The 26,421-nt window shown below is 41.0% G+C and overlaps 1 protein-coding gene across 6 annotated transcripts in view; it reads right to left on the reverse strand.

Moving 5' to 3' along the window:
* Nucleotides 1-26,421, reverse strand: part of HECW1 (HECT, C2 and WW domain containing E3 ubiquitin protein ligase 1) — a 271,082-nt gene that overhangs the window by 66,637 nt on the left and 178,024 nt on the right. For all 6 annotated transcript variants that reach the window (XR_012041074.1, XM_072853421.1, XM_072853420.1 and 3 more), the window contains 5 exons: nt 24,475-24,644; nt 11,250-11,392; nt 9,127-9,227; nt 6,518-7,885; nt 3,008-3,109 (listed from right to left, as the gene is read on the reverse strand). Coding sequence is in view for 5 of the 6 variants with exons in the window: in XM_072853421.1 (XP_072709522.1) it covers nt 3,008-3,109; nt 6,518-7,885; nt 9,127-9,227; nt 11,250-11,392; nt 24,475-24,644 (1,884 nt within the window). In the remaining variant the exon portion in view is untranslated. The remainder of the gene's footprint in view (nt 1-3,007; nt 3,110-6,517; nt 7,886-9,126; nt 9,228-11,249; nt 11,393-24,474; nt 24,645-26,421) is intronic.

Consider the following 26,421-nt stretch of genomic DNA (forward strand, 5'->3'; position numbering starts at 1 on the left):
ATCTGTGAGTGCTGCTTTATTCATTGCTTTATGGGTATATACACCTGAAACCATGGGCTGACACTTGCATTGGCATGCTAACATATCAGGAACTGTGTCCCCCATGGCTTTTGAGAAACCTGTAGCAGTACTGCTCCTTGCAACAGCATTTCTAATCAGCTGAATAACTCTTCTTTTGGTCACCCAGGAAGGCTGTCAGAGGGTGGCAGGTGCAGATACTTTTGTCGTATATAGGTGCAGGTGCACTTTCTGCCTTCCCACAAGACAACCTGTAAGTCACACAAGTCACTGAGGCTGCATACGATACCAGATTTGTGGACAGATGGATGGATACCTGCACAGAGAGACGAACAGGCTGACAGGTGAACTGACAGACAGAACTCTGCTTCTGAGCTGTGCTCAAGTCCCTTCATGCTACTTCAGGGGCATAGGTGATCTAGGAAGCAGCCAGATCTCCTCAGGGTCTTTTGTTAGTTTTTCAGGCAAAATAAGACTGTGACTACAACAGAGACTAACCTCCATCTAACCTTCACAGTAAGAGCATGCTGGAGCACAGGCTGGGGATGGGACAGTACTGGTTCTGTTCTCCAGCAGTCCCCCTCTGTCAGCTGAGTCGTATTTCACAGCAGCCTCTGAAACTGCTCTGATTTATACCAGAAGACGCAACCTTTTCTGGCAGGACCATAATCCAGGCAGGGCAAAGTAAATACGCTGTCTTTTCCTTTCCAAGCTCAGCCACACCTTCGGCAAAGAGCAGCTCTGAACTGGGCACATGTATTTTTCTTGGCTTCAGTTCTGTAGGGTTTCCAGCAGTACTAGCAAACACACGCGTAGTAAGGGGTGACTATTAACGCTGTCATGAGACCGTACAAACTCTGCAAATGTTCTGTTAATCTTGTATAGGCCTTAACATTCAGATTGGTCATTATGACATTCCTACATAAATAATGAATCTGTTCTACCTTACTTTCCTAAATAAAACTGTCTGAAATTAAATTTCCTCCCTGAGACCAACTGCTGTGGGGTTATGATAAAACAAAGTTATTCAGAAAACTATTCAAAAGAGAAAGAAGACTGTCCAGAAGATTCTCCATGACTGAAGTAAAACCAGTCAACACTGGACTTGCAGCACTGGCAAATTATCTTAAACTCTTAGTTATGGATGGAAGCTAATGCTACATGTGAGAAGTGAGCCAGGTTTGATCATATAACTCAGGTTTAAAATATAAAGTTTCTTCCTTTCACATGATTGAAAACTATTTATCCAGGATTAAGAGGCATTAAAGGCACTGAGATAGTGATACTGAATGTTAGAAGAAGAAACATTTCTAGGTTAAGGCTATAGTTTTCATTTTGCAATGGCCTTAAAATTTCATGGAGAGTTTTTGGAAACAGGCTTCCCAAGTGATATTATCCAATTCAACTTTTTCCCCCCCAAAATTAACTTAGTACAGTCTATTCCTATTAAGATCAATATATTTAAGCCCATGGTGTCAGCCTTTATTGTAGAAATGATGTTATATGCAAATGCTAAAATAAAATCCTACAAAGGGATATCACTTCTGTACTGTATCATCACACATTGCATTTCATGTCCTTAAACCCTGTTGTGAAAGCACTTGTGAAAACCAGTGGTAGAAATATTTGCCTTTTGAGGATAATTAAAAGAAAGAGGAAAAATGTATTACATTTGTGATGGAAGAATATGGAACAGATTGACAGTATGTTTTGTTTACCTGAGCTGGTGTCAGTGTCCTATCATTAAGTCATCTAATGGGGAATGTGCTCCGTTCACAAAGTGTTGAGGTAAGAGTGGGAGGAAGAGAAATATTTGCCTGTTACAGAAGTAACCGTTCCCATTCCATCATTCACTGGCAAGCCACAGTGGGACTCTAATAAGACTTCATTGGGCTAAAGGCATTTGAATCATTCATGCTACTGTGCAGCTGACGCCACCATCGGGGATATTTTTGGCTTAGGGAATACTGACAGCATGGTTGGTAAACGATGAATTATTTGTCAAGGGCACCACAGACCAAATAAGTGTGTTCCCTGCTCGAGCTTTGAAGAAAATAAGAGTGCTTTGTTTATATGCCTGGTTGTTTTTCTGAGGCACTGCACATTTTAGGTTGTTAAATCATGCACTGAAGTTGAAAGGTGATCAGCAGCACGTTGCAGGGCATAGAGTGCGCTCTGCTGGGCACTTAACGTCAATGCAAAAAGCGGGGTAGTCCTCCAGGAATTCACAAGGGGAAGGCTACAGAGACGAGTGAAAACATCTCCAGCAGTTGATCCGGTGGTAAAAATCCTGTATTATCAGCCTGCTACTTAAGATCATGCTACTTAAGACCCTCTCATTTTTACCCAATGCAACTGCAGACGCCATTACAGTCCGTAACGAACATAAAATTCACTGATTATCAAATCCAAAGACAGTACAACAAGACCACTCTGCGTGAGCTGCCTTTTCCTAGCTTCTGCTGGTTTTGTTCAGATTTGGACCTGTCTGTCCCAGGAGCATCCTGACTGTGAAAGGGTTCCTGCTGGACCTGCAAGCAGAGCTGACAGACCAGAGGGACTGCCATCCCAAACCATCTTTGAAGTTGGTTATGGAAAACTTGAAGACAAACATTCTAGAAAAATCGGAGTACTTTGCTGATACACCACCCAGAAAGCTTTATAGAAAGGCTTCTGGAACACCTGACAGATACTCACTCATTCCAGTCTAAACACAGTGACTGGAAACAGGGAAATACTATTTTCATTTCATGGTAGCTAAGGAAGAAGACAGACCAAGGCAAAGGGAGGTTATGGAGCTTGTCCAAAATAACATGACAACACTTGAAGTCAGGATCAAATAAGGGAAACAAAAGGGCATATTGCTTGGGTTCTGGAGAATGTATATACAAGACAGATGGGGTTATTTAGAAAGACATACTGACCTCTACACTGTTTGAGTTAACAGGAAAAGCTGAAAAATGCAATAAATTAAAAAACTAAAGCTTACTTGGTGGAAGAGGCTCATCGATAGTTGGGTAGTGATGATGGTCAGGCCTCAGAGAAGGAAGCTGGCTGACTGGCTGAGAATTATGGAGTAAAGGACAATCACCTACGGACAAGATATTCAAGACATCGACAGTCATTCACTGTTTTCACAATGTGGTTCAAAAAATGTGCTACTGTAAAACAAGTGATTATTTTTTAAATAGGTTAGCCTGGTGTACTAGCAGCTCTGGTTATTCCTATTTTCAGGCACTATTTTAATAACAACTCATATGCCAAAGAATTATTAAAATAATGCAAGTCAAGGCTCTGATCTCAGGTTTGAGTCAATGCTAAACTATTATGGGCCAGATTCTGGACTCATAGACACACAAGTGTAAGCGAGAGAAGAATCAGGCTTGATCTCTGAGAAATACTGTGCATGTACAACCAAACTCAAGCTTCTGCAGAAATTGGTAGGAACATGCAAAATCCTGGTTCCAACTTTTAATTGATCCCATCAGTGCACTACGAGGCTAAAAACTGCCTTGGATCTTTCTCTGCTTTTCCAAAAGATCAATGGCTGTATAAGTGGATCAGAATGGCAGGATTTTGCAGTCCCCGCAAAGCAGAAGATCATCCCCTTCTATAGGTATTTTTCAAAATTCAAAGAGTCCATCTTGGGTGGAAGGAGGGAGAATGAGAGAAGGACCAGAAACAGGTAGGAGACAGGTGGTAGAAGTGGAGGACAAAAGATAGTGAGACATAGTCAGGATCCGAGATAAAGAAGGAAGACCTGAGATACAGAAGAGGGAAAGAAGAAGAAGGGACAGATACACAGTAGACAGTGCAGAGGAAGTTTTTAAACACTAACATTGTATATATGTCTATATATCCAAATATTAAATAAATGAAACCTAAGCAAACTCATGTTCTGTTGAAAGGAACAAATAACTTAAGATCTAGTCAATGTTTATAGAATCCTTTAAGAAACTAAGAAGTTACAGTAGGGATGAAAAAGCATTCCTTATCTTAGACTTAACTGTGAGAATAAGGAACCTGCACATTAAAACTTCACAGGTTCCAGAATTAAGATTCCTTCTTGGTCTGTCCTTAAAACCTTAGAAACCAGGACTATTTATCCTACTAATGGACATATTTTCATATTGTGTGGTAACAGTTTTTCACTATAACCTCCAGCTCCAGGTGGGCTTGTTAATACAGATACAATCTGAATTGCATAAAAACATTTACATGCATCAGCAAGATGCGGCTTAGGGAAAAAATATATTTAGCATTTCCAACATCACCAGAAAATTACACAAAGATACTTCAAAATTAAAAACTAGACCATTCAGTTAAGCCAAACTCACTGTGTGCTGGCTGGTTTAGCTGTCTAATGTCAGAATCTTTATAGCTTAAGAATGAACATTTTGTAAAAAAACCAAACATATAGCTATCAAATGTAAAAAATCATTTATCAAAAAATACATTTTTTCTTCAAACTACCAACAGCTAGAAGGCAGAAGCCAATTTTGTATAAAACTGTAAAAAAATCTCACACCATCCAGAAGTGAGAAAAATTGCTTAGATGAAAATACTCCCTCTTCTAGGTGCTCTGATGATACCGTATGGCCTGTTAAATGTCTTCATTAAACCACTTCTGTATAGGCATATCTCACAGTTGCATCTGCTGCATGTTTTGAACAAACAGCAGAGTTATGTAAGTTATTACTCAGTGCTAAAACTCCATCTCTCATAGCCTTAAAAACTGTGCTGTTACTCCAGGTGTTGTAGCACCAACTACCAGATCATCCATCTTTTTTTCTTTACTTACCTCACCATAATTGACTCTCCCCTAGTCAAGATAGTTACGCCAAGCCAGCAGAAGCATGGTAGTATCAGTCACCTGGAGTGGATGGAGGTGGCCACATCTACTGTACTGCCAAGTCATGAAGCAACGTGCACATTTACTGAAGCACTCCCGGTGATATCAAAAGAGCGCTAAGAGCCGGGCTGCCCTTCAGACATACTCTCTCTCAGCTAATCAAAGCAAAGCCACCGTGAACACTGCAGTGCCCTTTATACAGGCTCAAGGGGCACAGTCTTGGAGCTGTACTGAATCCATATGCAGAAGACACCCTCTCCCCCCACATCCCCTCTCAAAAGTACACAGAGTCCAAAATAACCATCAAATCTGTAAGCATGGTCTCACACACACACACGTTCGTGCCCCCTTAAGTACACTTGCACATAAATGCTGTCCACACGCAAAGACCCTCGCCTGCAAGGAAGGAAACTGTGGGTTTCTACACCTCTGTGTACTTCTGAGAATTTAATTCTTTGGGCTAGATTCTGCTCTGCAGAGCGAATAATTGTCTAGGCCCAGCTGTCTAGAAAGTCTTTACACAGTCCAGTGTGTAAGGCCACCCTTACACCTTTCTTTCTCCTGGGGCACGTCTGTGGCAGTGGGAAGGTTGGGGTAAATAAACTGGGAATAGAGAAGGAAAAAGTAGAACGATGCTTTGGTTGGGGTTTCCCAGTGATCCCCAAATATGTTATCCTTTTGGTGCCATTTTAATTTGGTGTCACTTATAGTGGGAGACAGATGACTCAGGATTTGGGAATGCAAAGACTACCTCTTGACCTTGCTGCATACTCCTTAGCAGCTGCTGAGGCTTTTACTTCTTTAGCTGGAGAAAAATGATACACTAGCTGAAGAAAAGATGAGTGATCAAACCCACCATTCATGTAACTCCATACGATGTAAAATGGGTTACCAAAGGGAGAAATTTAATGTAACAGTTTGGAAGGACTGGGAAAAACAGTACCTAAATTATGAAGACAAAAAATTACTTTCTTAAGTATGTTTATCTCTAGAGAAGGATAAGGACATGAGAATTTTGTTCAATATAGTTCAATTTGCAAAGCACCTAAGAAAAAAAAAATCTCTGTTGAGGTGCCCTATGGTCTGTGAAATTTGAGGTAGATTTGTTTGATACTTGGGGAATTGGAACAAACAGGGCTACAAAACTGGGTTTGAAAGAGACAAATATTTGCACTTCTCCATGTTTATGACTGTGCATGGCTACCAATCATATAGAGACACTGGCCCAGATCTTTAGCTGGCATATCTGCCCCTTGACAAGCACAAGCTGGCCCTCTTGCTTACTATCAGAGACATGGCAGCACATCAGATATGTGAAATGGAACAATCCCAGGAAATAAGGAATGAGTTGGTGGATGTGATAATGCTGATCTGCCACATAACTACAGTAGCTAAACTTGATTTTATAATGATGCATGTATATCTACAGGAATCCATATATATAGATCTCCATTTGATTTATTTGGTTTTGCCGGGATTTTTAAGGACAGGCTCAATTATCCAGCCCTCCCTGATATCTGGCCCAGCTCACAGCCCCCAGATTTGTACGAAATAAACCGTGAGCTATCTGAAACCTTGATTATCTGATGCCTTTTGTGACATGCAGATAATCAGGGTTGCTCAGCGCATCGATTCTCAGGATCTAACCTTCTCTTCTGCTGCTTGGACCTGCTATTGGGGTGTCTAGACTCTCTGTGGCTCTTTGTGGATTCCCACCATGAGCTACTAGTTCATCTGGCCACTGGGAGGAGCCATCCACTTGCTCCCTGTCCAGCTCAGGGCTCTGTACTGAATCTGGCACTGACTCAAAAGCACTGTTCTCCTCATCATCATCATCCTGTGAGGAAAAGACCGTGCTCTCAGAAATCTTTGCACTGTCGACGGAGGAGAAGCGGGTATGGCTGGAGAAGCGATTGTTACTGTCATAACAGGAGGTGCTGTAGCAAGAAGTGCTGTAGCAGGAGGTACTGTAGCAGGAAGTGCTGTAGCAAGAGGGGCTGTAGCAAGAGGTGTCGCACGCCTCGCATTCATTGTCACCATTGGGCCTGGAGCTTGACTCGCTCTCGCTTCCTGTCCTGGGGTGTTCCCCATCCAACAGCCCATCATTTAAGTCACAGAGTTGCTCATCCAAGGTCCCCGGAGGCACCGTGCTCTGGCTGAAGTTCTCTTCAGCCTCATTTTCCAGAGGAGGCTCTGCTGCCACTGTCTCACTCTCACTGACCACCTCCTTCTCCAACACCTCCTTGACTGTAGACTCCTCATCGTTCTCCCCACCGTTGCCACCGTCCTGCTCTTCTTCCCCATCGCTGCTCATCTGTGCCGAGGGCAGACTGTGGAGCAGGTTGTGGATCCGTATGTAGTGCGTGCGAGGTGTCTCTGGCTCACCGCAAGCTGAAGCTATGACTGTCTCAAGTTCAGACACAGGCAGGGAGCATGGCCTGTTTTTCCTCTTTGCTGTGGTCCTCAGTTGTAGCTTGTTGTCTTCCTCCTCCTGGGCTGAAGCCCCTTCTTCTTCCTGACTCTTCTCTAGGTCCTTGCCAGCATGCACATCTGCACTCACCTCATCAATATCTAACGTTTCTATGCTGGTCAAGACTCCACCAGCTCCCTGAGTACCAGAATTGACTTTGTTATTTTCCCTAACATCAGTCTCAGGAAGAGACATGCAAGCCATCAGAGCCAGCTGCTCCGTGAGGTCCGTAGCACTCAAAGAAGGCAGCACTTCTCCTGGGATGGATTCCAAGGGCTCAGGAACTGGCACCGCATCAACCTCCCCATCTCCTGCTAGCTCTTCATTTAAGCTGTTCTGGTTGACTTCCCCAGGTGGTTTGACAGCCCCTGGGCTATCGACACTGTTCACACTGTATCCATTTAGCTGTTCTGGAGCTGTACTTTCTGAGGTCACTGTGTTGATGCATGGAGGCTCACCGAGGCTTTCCTCTGTGGGGTTGTTTGCAGGGCTTTCCTGGAGGTCAGCTGGCTCAGGATCTGCACTAATGGAGACCTCTTCATCATCTGTATGTGACAGGAAAAGAAATTACTTACTCCTTTAACAAGAAGCGTTGACCGAACCAGAAGCTTGGCTGTGGGGGCACAGGCATCCACAGCAATCTGAGAAAATTAAAAGCATAAATTACAGTGTGAAATGAGTGGGCAACTGAGCAACTATCAAGAAATACTGCTTTTTTTGCTAGGCAGTCTTTGTACAGTGGATTTAACAATCATGGGGCTTACTCAAGGTGGTAATCTGTATGCAGCACCCTGCCTCCTTGCAAGATAATCTGAAGGTAACACCTTCTTGAAACTCCTCTTTGAGCCAAACTGGCATTGGAGGAATATCATGGGAATGACAAGGAAGTCTTCCCTGAGGTTTTAATGACATTTTTCTTGTCATGCCGAAACTGACAGGACTCCACAACAGAGAACTTAAAAAACTGTTTTTCACACCCCTGAAAGGCGGAAACTTTCCCCAACATCCTTTGATATGATCCTCATCTGTACCACCTCCTCCTGGTTGCCAGATAACCTGGGCTCTTTCATGCCATCCAAATAGTCAAAAGACAGAAGGTCAGGGTTTTCCAGCAAGGGGCAGGTCACGATTTCCAACCACTAATGCAGCTGCTGTCGGCTTGACAAAGTGTACCTAGACGGCACTACCATAGAAAGGCAAAAAGTCCCTAAGCAATGCTCTTGAGACTTTGACATGAAAACCAAGGTTCAAACTTACACCATCATGACAGTGACTTCCTAATAACTACAGAAGAATGTGAACCAAAACCAAACCAAAAGGGAGGGGAACATTGAATTATTTTTTGTTTTACTTTTTCCATTAAAAATAATCAAAATGAGAAAGTTTCTAATAATCTCTACTGTTACATTCTCCATTTTTACTTATGAAGTGCTCAAATGCAGATGACTGTACAAATAACAGCCCATCTAGCACTTCCCCAGGACAGGTGATAGAGAAGCAGACTTTAGTTTTCCACCATCTTCTCTCCCAGTGATGTGGCAAAGTATTTGAAGCAGCCAAGAACAGGGGGATACGAGACAGCAGTAGCCCTAAGCTAAGGGGAAACAGGGAAGAAGTTGTGACTCACGATGCATCCTGTGACGGGGATCTTTATGCACCTTCCTTTGCTCATGACTGTACCTAAAGTCCCAGAGCAGCCAGGAATGAATTCAGATTTCTGAGGAGAAAAAATGCAAAGCAAAAAAACCAAGATCTAGATAAATGATGGGTTAAGACTGAGAATTACCTGGATGGATGGAAGAAGTTATCTCAAATCGGAACTGCAGCTGGCCACTGACATGATCTGTAGGAAGCCTGCGACCCAGAGTGTAGCTTACAACCCTGTCCCTGAAAGAAAACAAATATCGTCAGAATAGCCTATAACCTACCCAATGTCTACTGTGCATAGATAAAGCTGCTGTGTCCTACAAAAACACATAATGGTTTTCAAAGGCTATTCAACCCAGCCATGAGGGCATGTTGACTTGCATACGAGAGAACGAATGGCAGAGAAGGAGAGGACAATGTCTTCAATTACAATGGAACAGCTGAGCCAGTGAGTAAGACAGGCTTCTGAGATACACAAGCACGTATGTATATATAGAGAGAGAACGGTGGGAATGGAACTTCTGCAGTATGGATATGAAAATATCGACATGGGAAGCAAACAACTCCCACTTCAGCTATTGTAACAAGACTTCACTTCCCTGCTGATCTGACTGTATCTACTCTTCTGTAGAACCTCGCATTTCTGTATGTCCTTCCCTTCACCATCTGCATAAAATTCATCTTTCCTGCGCTTTCTTCCAAAATCCTGTACAGGCCAGTCCCCGCTTACCACCTTCTCCTTTCAAATTGGCTGAATGACTGCTCTTCATCTATTTCCACCCCTCTTACCTCTATGAAGCTGAAATATCAGGAGAACACCTTCCTGACAAGGTTGATCAATGACTCCATTCTGTCCTTGTGCAGGTCCCTCCCTTTGCCACACTTCATCCACCCCTCAGAACAGAATGAAACTATAGAAGAGATTAACTTCCCAGCTGCCCAAAATGATGCTGAATCAATGTTTGCAAAGCATTTTTTGAGTGTAAAGGGTTCACTAAATAGTAATATTTATACATCTTTTGAAGAAACATAGTTTACTTCCAGTTGGGCCCAATATATTTGCTAGGATAGTTTCACATGCATCAGAAACTCATATAAATGAGACGATCTCAAGATTTGTGTATGATCTTTCTGAACTTGTGTGTATACTTGTCATTGAGCTTGCCTGAGATTTAAAAGCCACTATGGTATTAAAACTAAGCCAGATCTAGGTGCAGGTTGGAGGCACTGCTCTTGGCAAAGTATATCCTTAGATAGACAGTGTTTACAATAAGGAAGTAAAATAGGAAGATACCATCAGAAGATGGTGAGAAATCTTCTCATACAGAGGGAAGACAGGGATATCAGTTATAGGGCTCCACCTTCCCCAAGCTGTTCTTTCCCATCTGGTTTCTAAAAAGCTACTCTATGTTCCCTACTTGAGAAACAGGGAGGTAGGTTAGTCCCTTCTGGTAGATTCAGCTGTCAATATCACAGCCAGTTTCTGAACCAGCTGTTCAAAAACACTTCCAACAAGCTCAACATCCTGCTGTTCTGCTGAATTGAGATCTAGTTTTCAAAAATGCCTTCTTGGGAACTGCATTGCCTATGCTCTCCTCAGTAGGTGACTCTCTCTCTCCCTGCTCCTCAAGGTCTGAACCTTAAAGTTTAACTTTTTGGCTTTGTCTGTATACTATCCAGCTTCCTAAAATTGGTTTCTGTTACTTTGGCAGCATAGACCTGCCCAGGACTTTCATGCAAAGGGGAAGCAGGGCAGGGCTGGTGAGCTCAAGTGAACTGGTTATTCCTTGGCAGCAGGGTAGGGTCAGAAAGATTTAGTTACGTTACAGCATGCCACATATATTTTTCTATAGTATTTCCACTGTCCAGAAATTAAAGGGAGGAGGAACAGATCTGGCATGAGTTTAGCCCATAGGTAACTCCCTGAAACATGAAAACAGCCTGTTGATAACATTAAAATAATATCCAAATTGAAAATATTGCACTCTCCAGATTCACAGCCATGATACACACGAAACATTTTCTTTCCTAAATGCCAGCTCTCACTTTTTAAAATGCAATGGATAGGGTTATAGAGGGAATTCTTTGTCAGGCCCATAGTCCTATAAATTCTAATTAAGATCAACATCATTCATCAGACACCTGTCAGTTTAATAACTCCCCCTCAACATCATTATATCAATTATAATGATATATCACCATGGACTTCAAAACAGCAACCACTTGTTAAACAATAGAAAGTAGCATAAGCAGCAAATTTACCCTATGGCATGTCTTTCCAAGAGGCGTTGAACCGGCATAGAGAGTTTTCCCAGGAAACGCTTGATAATCGGTCGGCTCTTTGCAAATTTGTCTTTAACTTCTATTTCCAGGACATCCGTGGGCAGGGAGACAAAGCTGAATTGCTGCAATAAAGCAAGAGCACAGAACATGAAGCTGGTGGCTGGGCCACAACAACACACAGCTGCTAGCAGCTTATTGACCTCTGTAAGTCTCTGGCTTTTTCACAGGACAGAAAAAGTCCTTGGACTCCAAGGCATAGGCCTGCAAAACAGCGAGCTTGGCCTCAAAGCAGGCAGGTGAAAGCACCCTACAGGTACTGTGTAATGCTGCAGAATCAGGCTTGGGGAATGCAAGAATTTCATTTATTCATGTCATGGTAGCATCCAAACACTCTAAACAAGGCTCGCCAATGGTAAGGACAATACACCTGCAGAAATCTAATGAACTCTGTCCTAGCAATGATTATTGATCTAAATGTAATCGCACAGCTTATGGTTTTTTTCCTTTGTTTCCCCCCCCACAAATTCTAAAAACTTTAAATGGCTGCAGGTAAGTACAATTGAACTGGCAGCCTGGAGAGATGTTTAGTCAGCATTTCCCTCCAAGTGAAATTAGTCCTCTTTTCATTTGACTGGCTATTTGTGGTACTTCAGCTATGAGGCACACCTCAGCTATTGAGAAGTGAGGATCTAGTGAGGTGAAGGATACTTGATCAGAGTTTTCAGATACGTCCTGAAATCTCTCCATCTCTTGCTCATCCCTGCCCCACCTTAAAAAGGAAAAAGCCTGAATAGACTGTTTATTTGGATCAATCTAACCTGGTTCACAGCACGATCTCACAGAGAGCTAAACCAGAACATAAGCCACGGCACAGGCTACCAGAACAAATGATACTGGGGAAGATAGGAATGGCACCATCTAAAACTGTTGTTGTCACCAAGTGCTTTGAAACATGTGACCACCACCTCAGCTGATCTGGTTTTAAGAACATCTATTTTTATTTGTAAGTAATGTTTCAATAAGCCTTTAGGGACTGCGTGCATGCAAACCTGAGGTAGGAACAAGGAGGGTCATATTTTAGGTTGCAGGCGCAAGGAAGTCCATGTGTACAGCTTCCAAGCGTGGGAGCATTAGGGCACCTGGAGATGTCGGGATCTCCCCATAGGGAAAGCAAAGCTCTATTTAGGAGTACTAGTGAAAAGCAAATATATTAGATAACTTGGCCTTGCTTGCTCCTAGACTGGCTAAATTTAGTACAGACTTGGAGCCGGTGACACACGTCAATTATTTTTCCAAACAGATCTGCTACTACTAGACTATCATCAATCAAAAAAACTACATCTCTGCTGTGGTGCACAATAGTAGGAAAACTGTAAGACTGCTGTTCACCTAACTGAAAGGTCAGTATTGAACTGAAAGACAACTTCTGTAGTAGGTGAATATTGAGATGGATGAAAGGATTTTCTAGCTTTCCTGCTGCCAAAACCAATCTTCACAACAGAATAATGCTCTGGGTTATCGAGGCCTGGAGTTAAGCCATAAATTGCTTGCTCTATTGAATCATGATCTAATTTTTAGAAACGCTTAGTTCGAACAGCTTCAAGTGAAACTAATGTCAGTGGGATATTCTGTTAATCAGGCCCTGCAAAAATGCAAATAATCAGAGAAATACAATTCAAATAACAGCTAAAGTGTTATTTTCTTCTCATTTTCTCCTACATCTGTGCAACAGGTTACCAAAGAAGATAAACCCAACAAAGGGGAGAACATTAATTCCCCATGTATATTGAAAGCTGCCTTATAAAAATAAGTTGCATTACCATTACTGTTTCACCTACTAAAAACCTTGGGTAACTGCCACTTCATGACACTTACAAGGGAAGCAGAAGAAGGGGATTAACTTTTAACTGAATGAGGTTATTGTAACATACAGCAATTTGCCATTTAATGAGTTCTCCATTATTATGCTGTTGACAGCTGTATTGTAAAAAAGTCTCTGTGGAGTAGAGCATGCACACATGCAGGTAAAGACTGAACTGTTCATAAGTGGAAAGTAAAACGTAGGTTAGTGATCTGCACCTTCCTATGTTATTAATATTTTGTCTTGTGGTACAACTCTGAAGCAAATCAGAATCTGCATGGACATCTGTTTCCATAATATCAGGTGGAACCAAGCCTGACAGTTCCTTTCTTGCACAAGAAACACACTGACATTTTCCAGAGTAATTATTAGCACCTGAGCAGAGAGTATGGATGAATGGAGCAAGGTGTGTTGGAATCAACCAAAGGAAATGTCCTTCTTTCCCTGAACAACTATGCCTCTCAGATGTACAAACGCTGGGATATTCCATACAATTTGTAAAATCAAATAGCGTTCTGATTTCATCACCTGCCAACCACCTTGCATTTCGGGATACATGAGACTGCCCTGGGATCAGCCCCTCATCCATGATCACAGTTCCCAAATGCTTCTTCTAGGAGAATGTTCTGATGCATAAAAACAGCAGCATCTTGGAAACACAATTAAGCCTTTAAGACCAGAAGCATCCTGTGGCAGAGCTCAAAGGTTTTGCCATTTGCAAACAACTGCAGTTTGAGATCAAAAGTGAAATGGGTTTGGAGACAGCTTGTAAAATAGTGATCATTTTACATAATGCAGTTTTCCATTACCTAAGCACTTGCTCCGCTGTTGCTCTTATCTAGTTTAATCCTTAATGGAAAAGATTTTTCTAAGGCAATCTCTGACTGTGGATGCCTTAGGCCCAGGCCATCCACACTGAAAAGCCCAAAGGAATCCTTGTTTGCAGAACACAGTGGCCTCTGGCCCTTTGAAAAATGGATCCCAGCAAAACACCTAGGTTTGAGAACTCAAATACTTATAAACTCATTTTCAAAAGTCACCAATCACTTTTGAAAACATGCAGGTTCTTGTGATTTTTAAAGATGAGACTGTCTTCTTTGGATGCGGAAGCAAATCACCATCAAACCCCAATTTATCTCTCTTCCTTCACCTTCTTTTCTGACAAGTGCCAGGCCCTGTACCTTAGCCACAAAACATTGGCTGCATTTACACTGTTCAAGCCTTGGCCTTTACTATCCTATCTATCTGGAAGAGAAAGGACCCTGCATTTCATGGTCTTCTCCAATATAACTAACATCACACATTAGTATTATATTATTGCTGTAATAAATTACATCCTTTCCTTACCTAATATTTGCTAATTGTCATAGAGCAATGGCCAGTTTGTGAACATGACAGTGTAAGCTTCATATCTAAGTTGAAAAAAAAAAAAAAAGAAGATACCAATTATAAATTCTGCAGTACCCTTGGGTTCACACTCAGTGATGTTGTGATTAATAATTCATCCCAAGGAGGGGTGAGAAAAGGAGGCTATAAGATCACAACAGAGATAAAAATCGACTCTCTTCAGGATGAGGAAAGCTTGATGGGGCTTCTTACATGTGCCCACAAACTACATCACTGATAACCAAAAGTGCTGCATTTTAAGAATAAGTCTGCTGCCATTTTTTGATGTTACTATCACAATTTTTACGGTAAGTCTTCCTTTACTTGGAACTTTTCTTGTTATCACAACTCTTAGTATTACAGAATTAACTCAGAAATTAAGCTTTCACATTAAAAAGAAGTATAACATCATGGTTACAGAGAAAAACAAGAATACAAAAACTTTAGTACAATGAGCCCAAATATATTATTTTTAAAAGATTTCCGATTTGCTGACAGGCACTCCTTGAAGCCAGGTTCTTGTAGGTTTTGCAGCTGGCATTGGCTACCATGCATTTTCTTTCACAATCTAAGACAGCAATCTTTGAGCTGTATATTTTCGTTGGGGCCACAGCTCATTTTGGGCTTGCTCATTGGTTGGGGTTTTTTTCCACAAAAATTTAAGTTCCTTGCATCACAACCGTTAGTGCAAACTCTGCAAGACTGGTCGAGAACTTCATGGAACCTGCTGGAATCCAAAGACACTAAACTAAAGCTTACACTGAGACTAACTGTAGAAGGGTGTACTGAAGTTTACATAAATGGGCTTTTTTCACAGTCAAAGAACAAAGTGAAAATATAATTTCTGGCAGTGTTTAAATCCTGATGTCCTGACTTAACTTTTTCAAAAGGTTTAGCCTTTCCAGCTGTCCAGAGGTCCACCAAACTTGACAATGGTTGCATGGATGTGGTTTGTGACTTCATCTGAGGCTTTCTTTGTACTTTAATACAAAAACTCTCAAAGCAAGTAATGGACTTCAACACAGGTGCAAACTTGTCTACAAAAACAGCTATAGTTTCAAGGCTAAAGCCTCACCCAAGGAAAAGACTGTCTAATGACTGATTATGTATTTATTTGGTTAACAGCAGAAAACAGGACACCTGGGAAGAACAATCCACAAAAATTGTAAGTGATGGCTACAACTTTTTACTTGATCCCTAACCAAAATTCAAGTAAAACACATTATATAAAATGTGAGGAAAAAAACTCTTACAAGGTGTCACTGGACCCAAAGTTTATAGTTGATCTACAGCAGTCAGTGGATGAATGGATAACAAATAAGAAGTTAAATCTCTATTCTCTGATTAGCCCAAACCAGTTAATTACCTACAATGTTGCATTATTCACAGTGCATTACCCTGCATATCACATCAACTATTGCTACGTACAAAATGACTGTTAGAACTTGAGATGATACATGACACAGCACACTCCACAGAGGATATGGCAGATTGCCTCAACAAAACTGCCAAGAAATTACTATTAGGAACAACCTGTTTCTCACAGGCCTGGACCTAGAAACAGTCTCAGACCCCATCTTGTCCATGTAGTGTATCAGCTGTCCCCTCGTCTGATCCTAACTGGCTAGGGATGAGAGGGCTCCTGTTTATAGGTTAGATATAGATGAGTGGAGATCATAGACACCCTCACAGTGAGGAGTACCACTGGAAGTTTGTGGTGGTCAGCCAGCTGCCCCTGTGTCTGGTCTGGAAGAATCCCAGATTGGAAAATCCTCAGAGTTAGGGGCTTTGGAAGAGAGTGCAGGGAAGCTCTGAGTGCTGAGCTCCAGAGGGGGAGAAGACCTTTTTCTTTTCCTCTAGAAATGTATTAGAATTGTTCCAAGAAATGGTTGTCTGTCAGGTGTATTCCTAAAAGGAAGCTATGTGCAGAAAGTCTGAACACAAGGAATGATTGAAGATCCTTGGCATACTGGGGAAAAACAGCACGTGTCATGAGCAGTGGTAAGGAGGCCTTGTGGAGACTGATGTTTCCTGATCCCTGGAATACATTGTCCATGTCTGCATTAGGAAGACATGGTACAATAGAAGTGGACCTGGAGAGCAAAGCAGCTGGTGCTGTGCACCTGATGACCACATCCAGACATGTTGCAAGGATTTTGCCATGAAGTAACTCCAGGCTGGTGCCCTGGATTGAACTCCCATTATCGTCTGAAAAGCGTTAGGTGCACTCTTGAAGCACATCTCTTGGCTTACTTGCTGCTGAGGGTAATTCAGTTCATGCACTTTAAGACTGCCAAGCAGTGTCTTTAGTGGGGAGATCAGGAGATTTGCTTTGAAACTGCTCTGTTGAACAGAATGAAAATACTATTGTAGATGGATCCATTGAATCGTTAAGAACCATGATCTATAGAAAAAGTTAGTATTTGTATTATTTTCTCAGTCTCTTCTTCAATTATTTCCTTTTTAGGATGTTCTTGCATCCCTCTGGAATTATGATGGCTAGGAGGAAACAGACTTGCTCTAGAAGCAAAGCCATTGCGTCTCTCTACTTTCCCCACTTCTTTAGCCATTTGTCAATGCCTGTTCCACTTGTTAGAGTGGCAGGAGATGCAGTGATTGCTTTGTTCCTAAGTGTTTAATGAAAAGAGGCAGTAGGATAGGAGAGAGACACCCTATTAATTCCTCACTAAGAGAAAAGCTGTGGCATTATAGCACATCTTATTAGAGAATGGAGAATCTTACTGGAGAATCTGTACCAGGCACAGCCTTAAAATGCCTCAGCCAAAGGAAAAGCTTTAGTTGATATTTTCTCAGGCACCAAAAATCAACAAGTCATAATTAATTATTTCCATAGAAATACAGAGAAGGGAGAGAGAGGGAAGAGCAAAAGTGACATGATGGAGAGAATGACATTAACATGTTAAGCCTTCTTGGGCTAAGCAGTGTATCATCAGTTTTGCTTCTGGTCAGTAGTAAGTAATTAGGATTCTTCTCTCATTTACACAGATTTTACACAGCTGCCTCCTGCAGATTCACTCTCACAGAGACACAAATCAGAATCAAAGCCACCTAGGAACAGCTGACGCATTCATACTCTCACACCATCTCAATGACCTAAATATAAATCTGATTCTACATTATTGCTGCCATCTTCAAGCAAGATCTGAAAACACTGTAGTAAACACCACTGAAGAAGCTTCAGACAGTAATCTGTTTTTCAGTGCCTATTTGCTTCCAGACCCAACAATGGTTTTACATACACAGATGATTAGTTTTCTTAATGTGAACAGGTCTTATGGGGGTTTAATGCATGACTTACATATGGTAAAGAATGAAGGCACATGCTAATACTGACCTGGCAGAATACATCTGTATCCATTTATAAGATAACAGAACCATTTCCAGAGCTTAAGAATAGTTTTCATAGAAAGGCAACTAATGATGATGATTAATCCCCATGTTTTATTTTTACCAATATTATTTGCATCCTTGAATATGGACAGATCACAGTAATCAGCTCTCAATAACACTATCAAGGAAGTTGTTGAAATGAACATAGTATGTTCATTAGCACCAATTAGACAAGTTAAGTGCAAGTCAAGTTCTTTAAAAACAGTAAATATAATAACTGGTGAAAGGTAGGTAAATTAATACATTGGTGACAGGAAGAATTAGGCTCTTGATTTGGAGTTGAATAAGAAATACAATTTACAAGAAAATTTATCTGCGATACCCATCCTGCCGCAGGGATGATACAAGCAGAAGTAAATCTTAAAAGGCTGTAAATTACATTTGATGGATGAAGACAGATTTACTCTTTCAGCTGAATATTTCATTAGTGGGTTTTGCATTTCAAATACTCCAGTGAAACAATTACACTCTTAATGCACTTGCCACTCTCCATCTGTATTATTCTATTCCCCATTCAAAAACTTCCTCTACATAACACTACTGTCCCAGACAATGCTACTCATATGAACAACTGGATAAGCTTGTGAGGAATTCCAGTTCCTTAAACTTACTACAGTACTCCTCAATGATGATATAAAATATTGCAGAGTCAGTAGAGTCAAGCACAGAGCTCCACTGCTGCCCAAGGCTGGGACATGCCTACATGTACTCCAAGAGAGTCCTGGAATTCAGCAGTGACCACAGGGTGCCAGATCCAATGTGGTACCTTATTCTGGCATGGCACAATGGGTTTTTTTTTCCTACAGTAAAAGGGGTGCACATACATATGCATTGCTGTTCTAAGGTCTGATTCAATCCTTTCTACTGAACTCCTTCCAAGTTGGATAGGGCCTTCAGCAAATTGGCTTCCTAGATTCCTCCCTCAGGTTCACTACCTCTCTGTATTGGAAACAAGGAATAAAAATGTCCTTCCCATCTATTTCATGTATTCCACAACATGCAGAGTTATTAGTTAACAGGCTCATCATTAATAGTTTTGCAAGATGTCTCTTACTTTATTAATGGCAAATTTTAGCCTTAAGACATTAGAAATTTAAAAGAACTTCTGGATAAATCAAATGCAAACACTACTTAAAGAGTCAGGGTTTTTCTTCATCTCCCACACATTGTCTACAAATTAATTAGCACAGCATAGACTGAAAATATTTGAGGACTCTCATGAGCACTAATATACAAGATTAGCAAGACTGATAGTCATCTAGACACAGAAGTTGCAATTAAAATGAATTTCTAGAAGAATAACATTAAAAAAAAAATCTAGGCAATTTTTTCACACCGTAACTCACTCCTGAAGAAACTGAAGTTGTCTTGGGCTTTCACACTTCAGTCATCACCAGTTATTCAAAAAACTGCAGCTGTAAAATCACAGCTTTTCTGTGTAGTCAAACTACGTTTTACACTTTACCTGGCCATGTGTGCAGAAATGTTACACAGTGAAGCTACCACCCACAAGGCTTTACTCAGTCCCCATGACATCTTTGGCAAAACTCATACTGAATTCAGGATCTGGATTTCACTGTACCTATATTGGATTTACGCTTAGATGTAAAGGCCTCCAAGTTTCTGCAGCAGATTCTTTTGTATTTGCCAGTAGAAGGGGGAAAAAGGCTACCTAAGTCAAACAATAAATAAGTAGTTCAAGCAGTGTGATATTCCTGTTGCTTTTTTCATTTGGGACTTCTGGTGAAATCACGCAGTGATTCTGTGAGGCCATGGTAGGACTGTCAGCATCTAGTGCTCTGAATATTAGATCAAAATCAGATCAAATATAACCTGCTTTAGTTTAAAATCATACTGTTGATTCAAGTATATTAAAGCATCTTTAATGGTTTAACTTTGTTCTGGGAAGATTCACCTTTGATCAAGTATCCCCTGCTTGCATCACTCTAGGTTTGTGCTACATCAGGTAGCACCCATCATATCAGCCAAGATAAAGCCTCAAGAGAAGCAGAGAGCTAATGTAAACCCTATATTGCATGATCTGACTACTTTGACAAAGCGTCTTTCAGTCCCAGTACTGCTGGGTGGTCGCTCATACACCAGTCCGGCATTCATGATCATGGAATCAGTGCCCGAGTTATAAATCTGCATTGTAAGAAAAGCAGTTACAAACCAGCACTCAGACAGTCAGTTGCATTCATGTCATCTTGGCATTCTTGCAGGAAGCATTCAAACCCAATGTTTCTATCACTGATGACGGTCTGCACTACAGAAGCCCTCTCTCCCCAAACCACCTCCCTCTGGCGTTCGAGCCCCTGACTGTTTCCTTCTTCTGATTTTGTGTTAGTAATCTGAAGAGACACATTACGTGAGAATTTATTCAAGTGCAGTATTTTTGAAGGGTTGTGGGTTATCTGAGGTGCAGAGAGTACAAGTTACACATGTGAAAATACTGCAGTTCTGTTTATCAGATCTGACACATTAACTACTATTTGTTAAGTGCTCTTGCAACAGAGTACTGAACACCTCTGCTTGTACACATCAATTAATTCACCAGTGAAATGCAGCTATCTTCAGAATGATAAAGCAGCCACACAAAACACTATTTCGGGCCTCAGCTATAATTTAACAATGTTTGTAATGGCTGAGGCAAAGAAACAAACAGCAAAGCTGCAGGGAGTTGAGATAGTTTTTATCCTAGTACTGGGCTCTCACTTTAAGGCAATCTGCTCTTCCAGAGCTAGAATTATCAGAGTTGAAATTCAAGGTGTCATTTAACAGATGACACTTCCTACTACTTTAAATACACTGGATGGTTGCAACAGCCAATTTTTATAGCCATCTCACTGCCCATTCCTTGAGGCTCTCCATCCACTCACTAGTAAATGAACAAAAATGGAAGAAGCAGTTAGCTCAAACTGCCACAGTTAAGAAAGAAAAAACATAAATATGTGTAAGGTCAAGTCCAGAGGCCTGAAGTACTTTACCTGAAAAACTGTTGAGAGAATTTGCTAACCAGCTGGAGGTATGTGAACTACTTTTTAAACCACTTTGCTTTGTTGCCTATGATCCCCAATGATCTCTACTGCTTGTCTTAACTATCTTAACTTTACTGCTTGCTGACAAATTAAATCTTCTTAAAGGAACTTCTTCCAAAGAATGTGACAGCAGACACATTGTCTCAATATGAAACAATATGGGAATAGTGTCATTATTTTTCTAATATCAATATTAGAAGAGATACGATCAACATTCACCTTTCTCAATTCTACTAGAAGTACAGAAGATTTGGGAAGTGGGCACTTCCTTCTGAGATTTCCTTTGCATTTTACCTCAGATCAGCATGGTAGGACAACTCACCCACTATGCCCTTGCAACTGTGTGGAATGCCAGCACAATGTCTGCTTAACCTAGGAGTTTAGAGTGAAGCTGTCCAGTGGCATGTGGTTTCCAGGAACTCACTTATTTCATTTAACAGTACAGATGTTGCTGAAGAACGCACCAGTTTGAAAGTAGAGCCAGGAGTAAGAAAACAAGCAGGACCATTAACCCTGATTCAGTAACAAGTTCCCTGTCTGAAGACACTTGTTGTTGTTTTTATTTTCTGCAGCTGCCTACTTCTCATCATTGACCCTGTAGAGGCCTAGGCACCATCAGTAGCTTGCCTGGATCTCCCCCAAAGTATTTATCATTTGTCATTATAACACACGGCAATATTCAGCACTTTGTCTTAGCAGAATCTGATCTTATGCTTCCGTGAGCATGTGAAAACAGATAGAAACATCACAAAATGACCCCTCTCTACCAGCAGAAGATACCACCTGGGCTTTAACCTGTCTCAGTGAAAAATTCTCAGTGTGAGGGCTCTTTCACCTCACACGGAGCCCTGCTGCAAGTGTCAAAATGTCACATGCCACTCTTCTCTCTTAGTAAGAAATTTCCATTTCCTTATGTCCTCTTGTACAAAGTACTGCAAAACAGAGCAATGGAAGAATAGCTTTAAGTCAGGATAACTCGTGCTGAATGGTATTGGAGCGGTCTGTGAAATTAAGATGATCATCAATATTACATCACACAGATGAAAAAATTGCCTGAGGTATCATGGTGCTCCCAGAGCGTTCTTATAATGCAAGTGGTTACTATGCAAATAGAACAACCTGGTAAGTATATGAGGGAATCATCTCTCAGTCTGTAAGGACTTTATGTTGGTGTTGAGGCCCTACAAAACTGAGTCAACTCTTTCACTTCTGAATTTGCTCATGGGTAATCAAGAACATATATAAAGATCCCAGTCTACAGCTATTTCTATAGTTTTATTTCCCTATTCCAGATTTTTTCAAGTTTAGCAGCCAAAAGAACATCTGGCTTCTATTTACATGTAGTGACAGAGAACCTTAGGAAAGAATCACCATTCTGAAATAATATATTGCCTAAAATATTTTTTGGGGAAAACAACTAGTGACTGATCCATTTAATGAAATGGCTATGATTCCTCAATATTTTTCACTTCATATATTCACATCCATCAGTGAAAAGGGTGAACAGAAGAATGGCTACCACCATGATTCAGCAACAGTTTGCAGTTTTCCTTCTACAGTGGCCCATAAAGGGACAAAGTTGAAGAAAATCAGGCCTAAGGTCTTCTGTGCAATAGAAACCAATGTGGGTTTTCAGTACCAAAACACAGACTTCAGACCAGCTGATGTGCATAGACTGCAACACAAATACATGCAGTTAAACGTCTCAATATCTCCTGAACAGAATGCAGAAGGAGAACATGTTGAATGACAGCTCTGCTGTTTAAGACTCCTTAGCCACTAACAGGCTAACAACAGACAGGGAGAAGCAGTGTGCTTGCATGCAATCAAGAAAACCATGGGGCTGAACAGAGAAGCTGGAAGCCAGCTGTGCTCTTTTGCTTTCCGATGTCCATAATTAGGCCATTTCATTGTTTCTCCTTTTCTCACTGCCAAACTCCACTGGAAAAGAAATGTCAGCCCACAAACTCATCCATCCTGCATGGCCTGAGGAGAAGACACCCTTGACATTTTATCAGGGCCACATTCTTACTCTTTGGTTATTTTATCCTCCAGCAGTGCAAAAGGACCTTGAAGTGAGAACAAATTACATTGGCTGGGGGTTGCCTTTGTCGAGAGAAGACTTCCGACTAGTATTGAGTGCTTCTAAAAAGCCTGTTTTCAGCATCCATCAGCACAGCTGCTATGCCCTTCTTTGGATAAGGACAGCCTGCATGCCACCTCAGCAGTCAACTGGCTGATACAGAACAGTGGGACCACATTCATATTCTGTGTCCTCCTTTGAGTGTCAGCTCCTGGCATCCACACTTGCTGCCAGCTCCCACAATCACACGTACTGTGACACACGTACAGCAAGTTTCCCCTTCATGCCTGCCCAGCTCTAGGCCTGTGTCGCATGCACTTTCCTGAAAGACCTCTGCCAACTCCCTGATCCTCCATATCAGTTTCAGCTCCTCAGCTTGACCTGGGGAGCCAAATACATTTGATGCTTGGAGCCACAGAGAAGTTACGGCTTGGTGAATGCCTCATGACAGGGCCTTCCACTTAATTAAGTCCTATTAGAAGGCGTTTTTCTCAGACTAGTTTCAAGGTTTCCCCCCCTGCCCCTGCCATATAACTTCCCCCATGTAGGCTCACCTGTCGCATAACCTGATGTGGTGCCTAGTTTCTTGACTATCCTCCTCCAGGTAGGAGTATGCAGTGATGTTTCTGCTGTCTTTTCTCCCCCACTCACACTTTCATGTCTATACAGTTTGACCTTATTATCCCTTAACTACTTTACAATTTGCATTTTAATTTTAATAAATCTATTTAGTCTATTTATTTACTTCCACTCTTTCCTGTAGTGGAGATACTGGTCTGACAGGGAACACCAGTAAATCACACCCGTTATGTCAGGCTCCTTTAATTCCAAAGAGATTCCTTATTCTTCGCTGTCTGTTGCCATTTTGGGTGTACGTTAAAAACAGCAGGCAGCAATTGAACTCTCAGATCTCATTAATACCTACTAAGCCCTTCCAACAACAAGCAGCAGACTAGAGAGTATTTCTCCAAGCTGACGGGCAAATGTGCCAAAGTTGCCTTTAATTTATAATGACACTTTTCAATCACATAGACTTTTTATTTGCATGCTACACTTGTTCTGCTTTATATAATGTCTCCTCTCTGTGTACGAACACTATGACAATCTAGCAGCAGACTTTCATGCTATCCAAGTTTATTTTTCAATTCTAGGTTATGCCTGCCTTCAATAATTAACAACTTCATAAATTACATCCACAAAGTACAACCCATACTGAAAGTTTTAATGTATCATTCATCTTTGTAGCTAATTAAGCCTTTTGCATTAAGAAAGAAGTCATGAAATACATCAAGCACAGTTAGGTCAACAACTATTTAGCCAAGAAAGGAATTTAAAAAAAAAAAAAAAAAAGGAGGGATATTGCTAGAGTCATTTCCATGTTTTAAGAAAAGATCAGCTCAATACCTCAACACTCAAACTGCTTACCTCTCCTTGCCAGATTGGGTTAACAGTATTACAGATGATCTTAGATCTCTTCTCCTGTCCATGATGAGGAAGCGCTGGGAAGATGCTGTGTTTTCCAGGCTGGATGGAAATCTTCAGATAAGGATCTGGATTGAAGAACATTCCTTTCTTCAGACCAAAAGCCTGGAAATCTGAAAGAAGGTAAATAACCTGATTATTTTTCATGTTCCAGGTAGCTCTCTGGGATGCTAGGAGAAGCATACAGGAAACTGGTAAGGAATTCAAATAATATGGCAAGAATATGAAAAAACTCACTATGTTTCTTGTGAGGTAATGTAAAGCCAAACCATAATGATCTTGTGATTTAGGATTTACAAATGATTATATAATGAAATTGCAAATTTTACAACCTGATTGTGCAGAGTGATCTGGTTTCCAAATCAATATTTATACAACTTAAATTAAGTGATCTGCTGATTTTTCTAAGGAGCTAAGCACTTTCTCAGCCTGACTCCAGTGGCAGGACTACTCTGAAAAAGAGATCCATTCATTTAATCACATAGATGTGGTATTCGGTACCCAATGCATGTCACTTCTCCTATGTATCAATTTTATCTTTCTATGAATCATCACTTTTAGATCACTTTTTTCTACAGAAGAAGTAATTTTACATTTTTTCCACTTTAAAATCTTTCCTTCCCTGCATGGGTTAACTTCATCTGTAGTAACTTAGGAAAACTCTTGTATATAATGTCCAAATTTTAAGCAGGGCTTTCTAGCTGCAGAACTCGTAGGGAGTCGTACAGACAAAAAATCCCCAGGCACTTATTTCAGCATTTACTCATAATGTTGCAAAGAAAGACACAGAGTCCATTATGATTTGTCCCTGTGAAGCCAAAGAAATGCAAACCAATCTACTGGTATATCATTAATTACAGGTATATCAATAATAACAATCTATAAGTATATCAATAATCATTTAGTCTGGAGAAAAGGAGGCTCAAGGGAGACCTTATTGCTCTCTACAACTACCTGAAAGGCGGTTGTAGAGAGGTGGGGGTCGGTCTCTTCTCTCAGGTAGCTAGTGACAGAACAAGAGGAAATGGCCTCAAGTTGCACCAGGGGAGGTTTAGACTGGATATTAGGAAATTTTACTTCACTGAAAGGGTTATCAAGCATTGGAAGCGGCTGCCCAGGGAAGTGGTTGAGTCGCCATCCCTGGAGGTATTTAAAAGACGTTTGGATGAGGTGCTTAGGGACATGGTATCGTGGTGGTCTTGGTAGTGTTAGGTTTACGGCTGGACTCAGTCATCTTAAAGGTCTTTTCCAACCTATACGATTCTGTGATTCTGTAATTTTGGCTCAACAGCTACAAACTAAAGCTTCTGGCCTTCTCTTTTTCCAGATGCATTTCTAAGCTTTCTTCGGAAAATATAAGCACTTATTCCTATTAGCAGGTTCAGTAGCTAATTTATTTTCCACCACGCTTTGCATGGAGATTTTCCTCCTCTGTTTAAAGCTTTATTTCACATAGGGCTATAAGCACTGAACTGCATTTATCCACTTTATCTTGCTGTATTGAAGAGATACAAAGCATTAGTCAAGACAGTTTCCAAAACTGCTTAGATGTATACCTAAACATTCAATTTAAGCATGTATTTTGTCTTTTAGGTAGGTTTTGAAAACATTAATTTTCAGAACCTTTTAATTCTCTTCTGATTAAAAACCCAATTATTCTGGCAGGTTGCAGGAGTCCATGTAAAACCCTCTAGGCAGATATTTTGGATGAACCTGAAAATCATACACATTCCACACCAACATCAGCATTTTTACCAGAAAACAGCTATATCAAGAACAGGGATAAGATTCACCCAGTTGCATTTTGTTTCGTTAACATATGGTAACAGCCAACACAATAAAATGTGCAAGTTAAAAAGAACTGCTTTTGTTCAGGTTGGTTTTAATCAT

Source organism: Ciconia boyciana, chromosome 2 (assembly GCF_034638445.1).
Source record: "Ciconia boyciana chromosome 2, ASM3463844v1, whole genome shotgun sequence".
NCBI lineage: Eukaryota > Metazoa > Chordata > Aves > Ciconiiformes > Ciconiidae > Ciconia > Ciconia boyciana.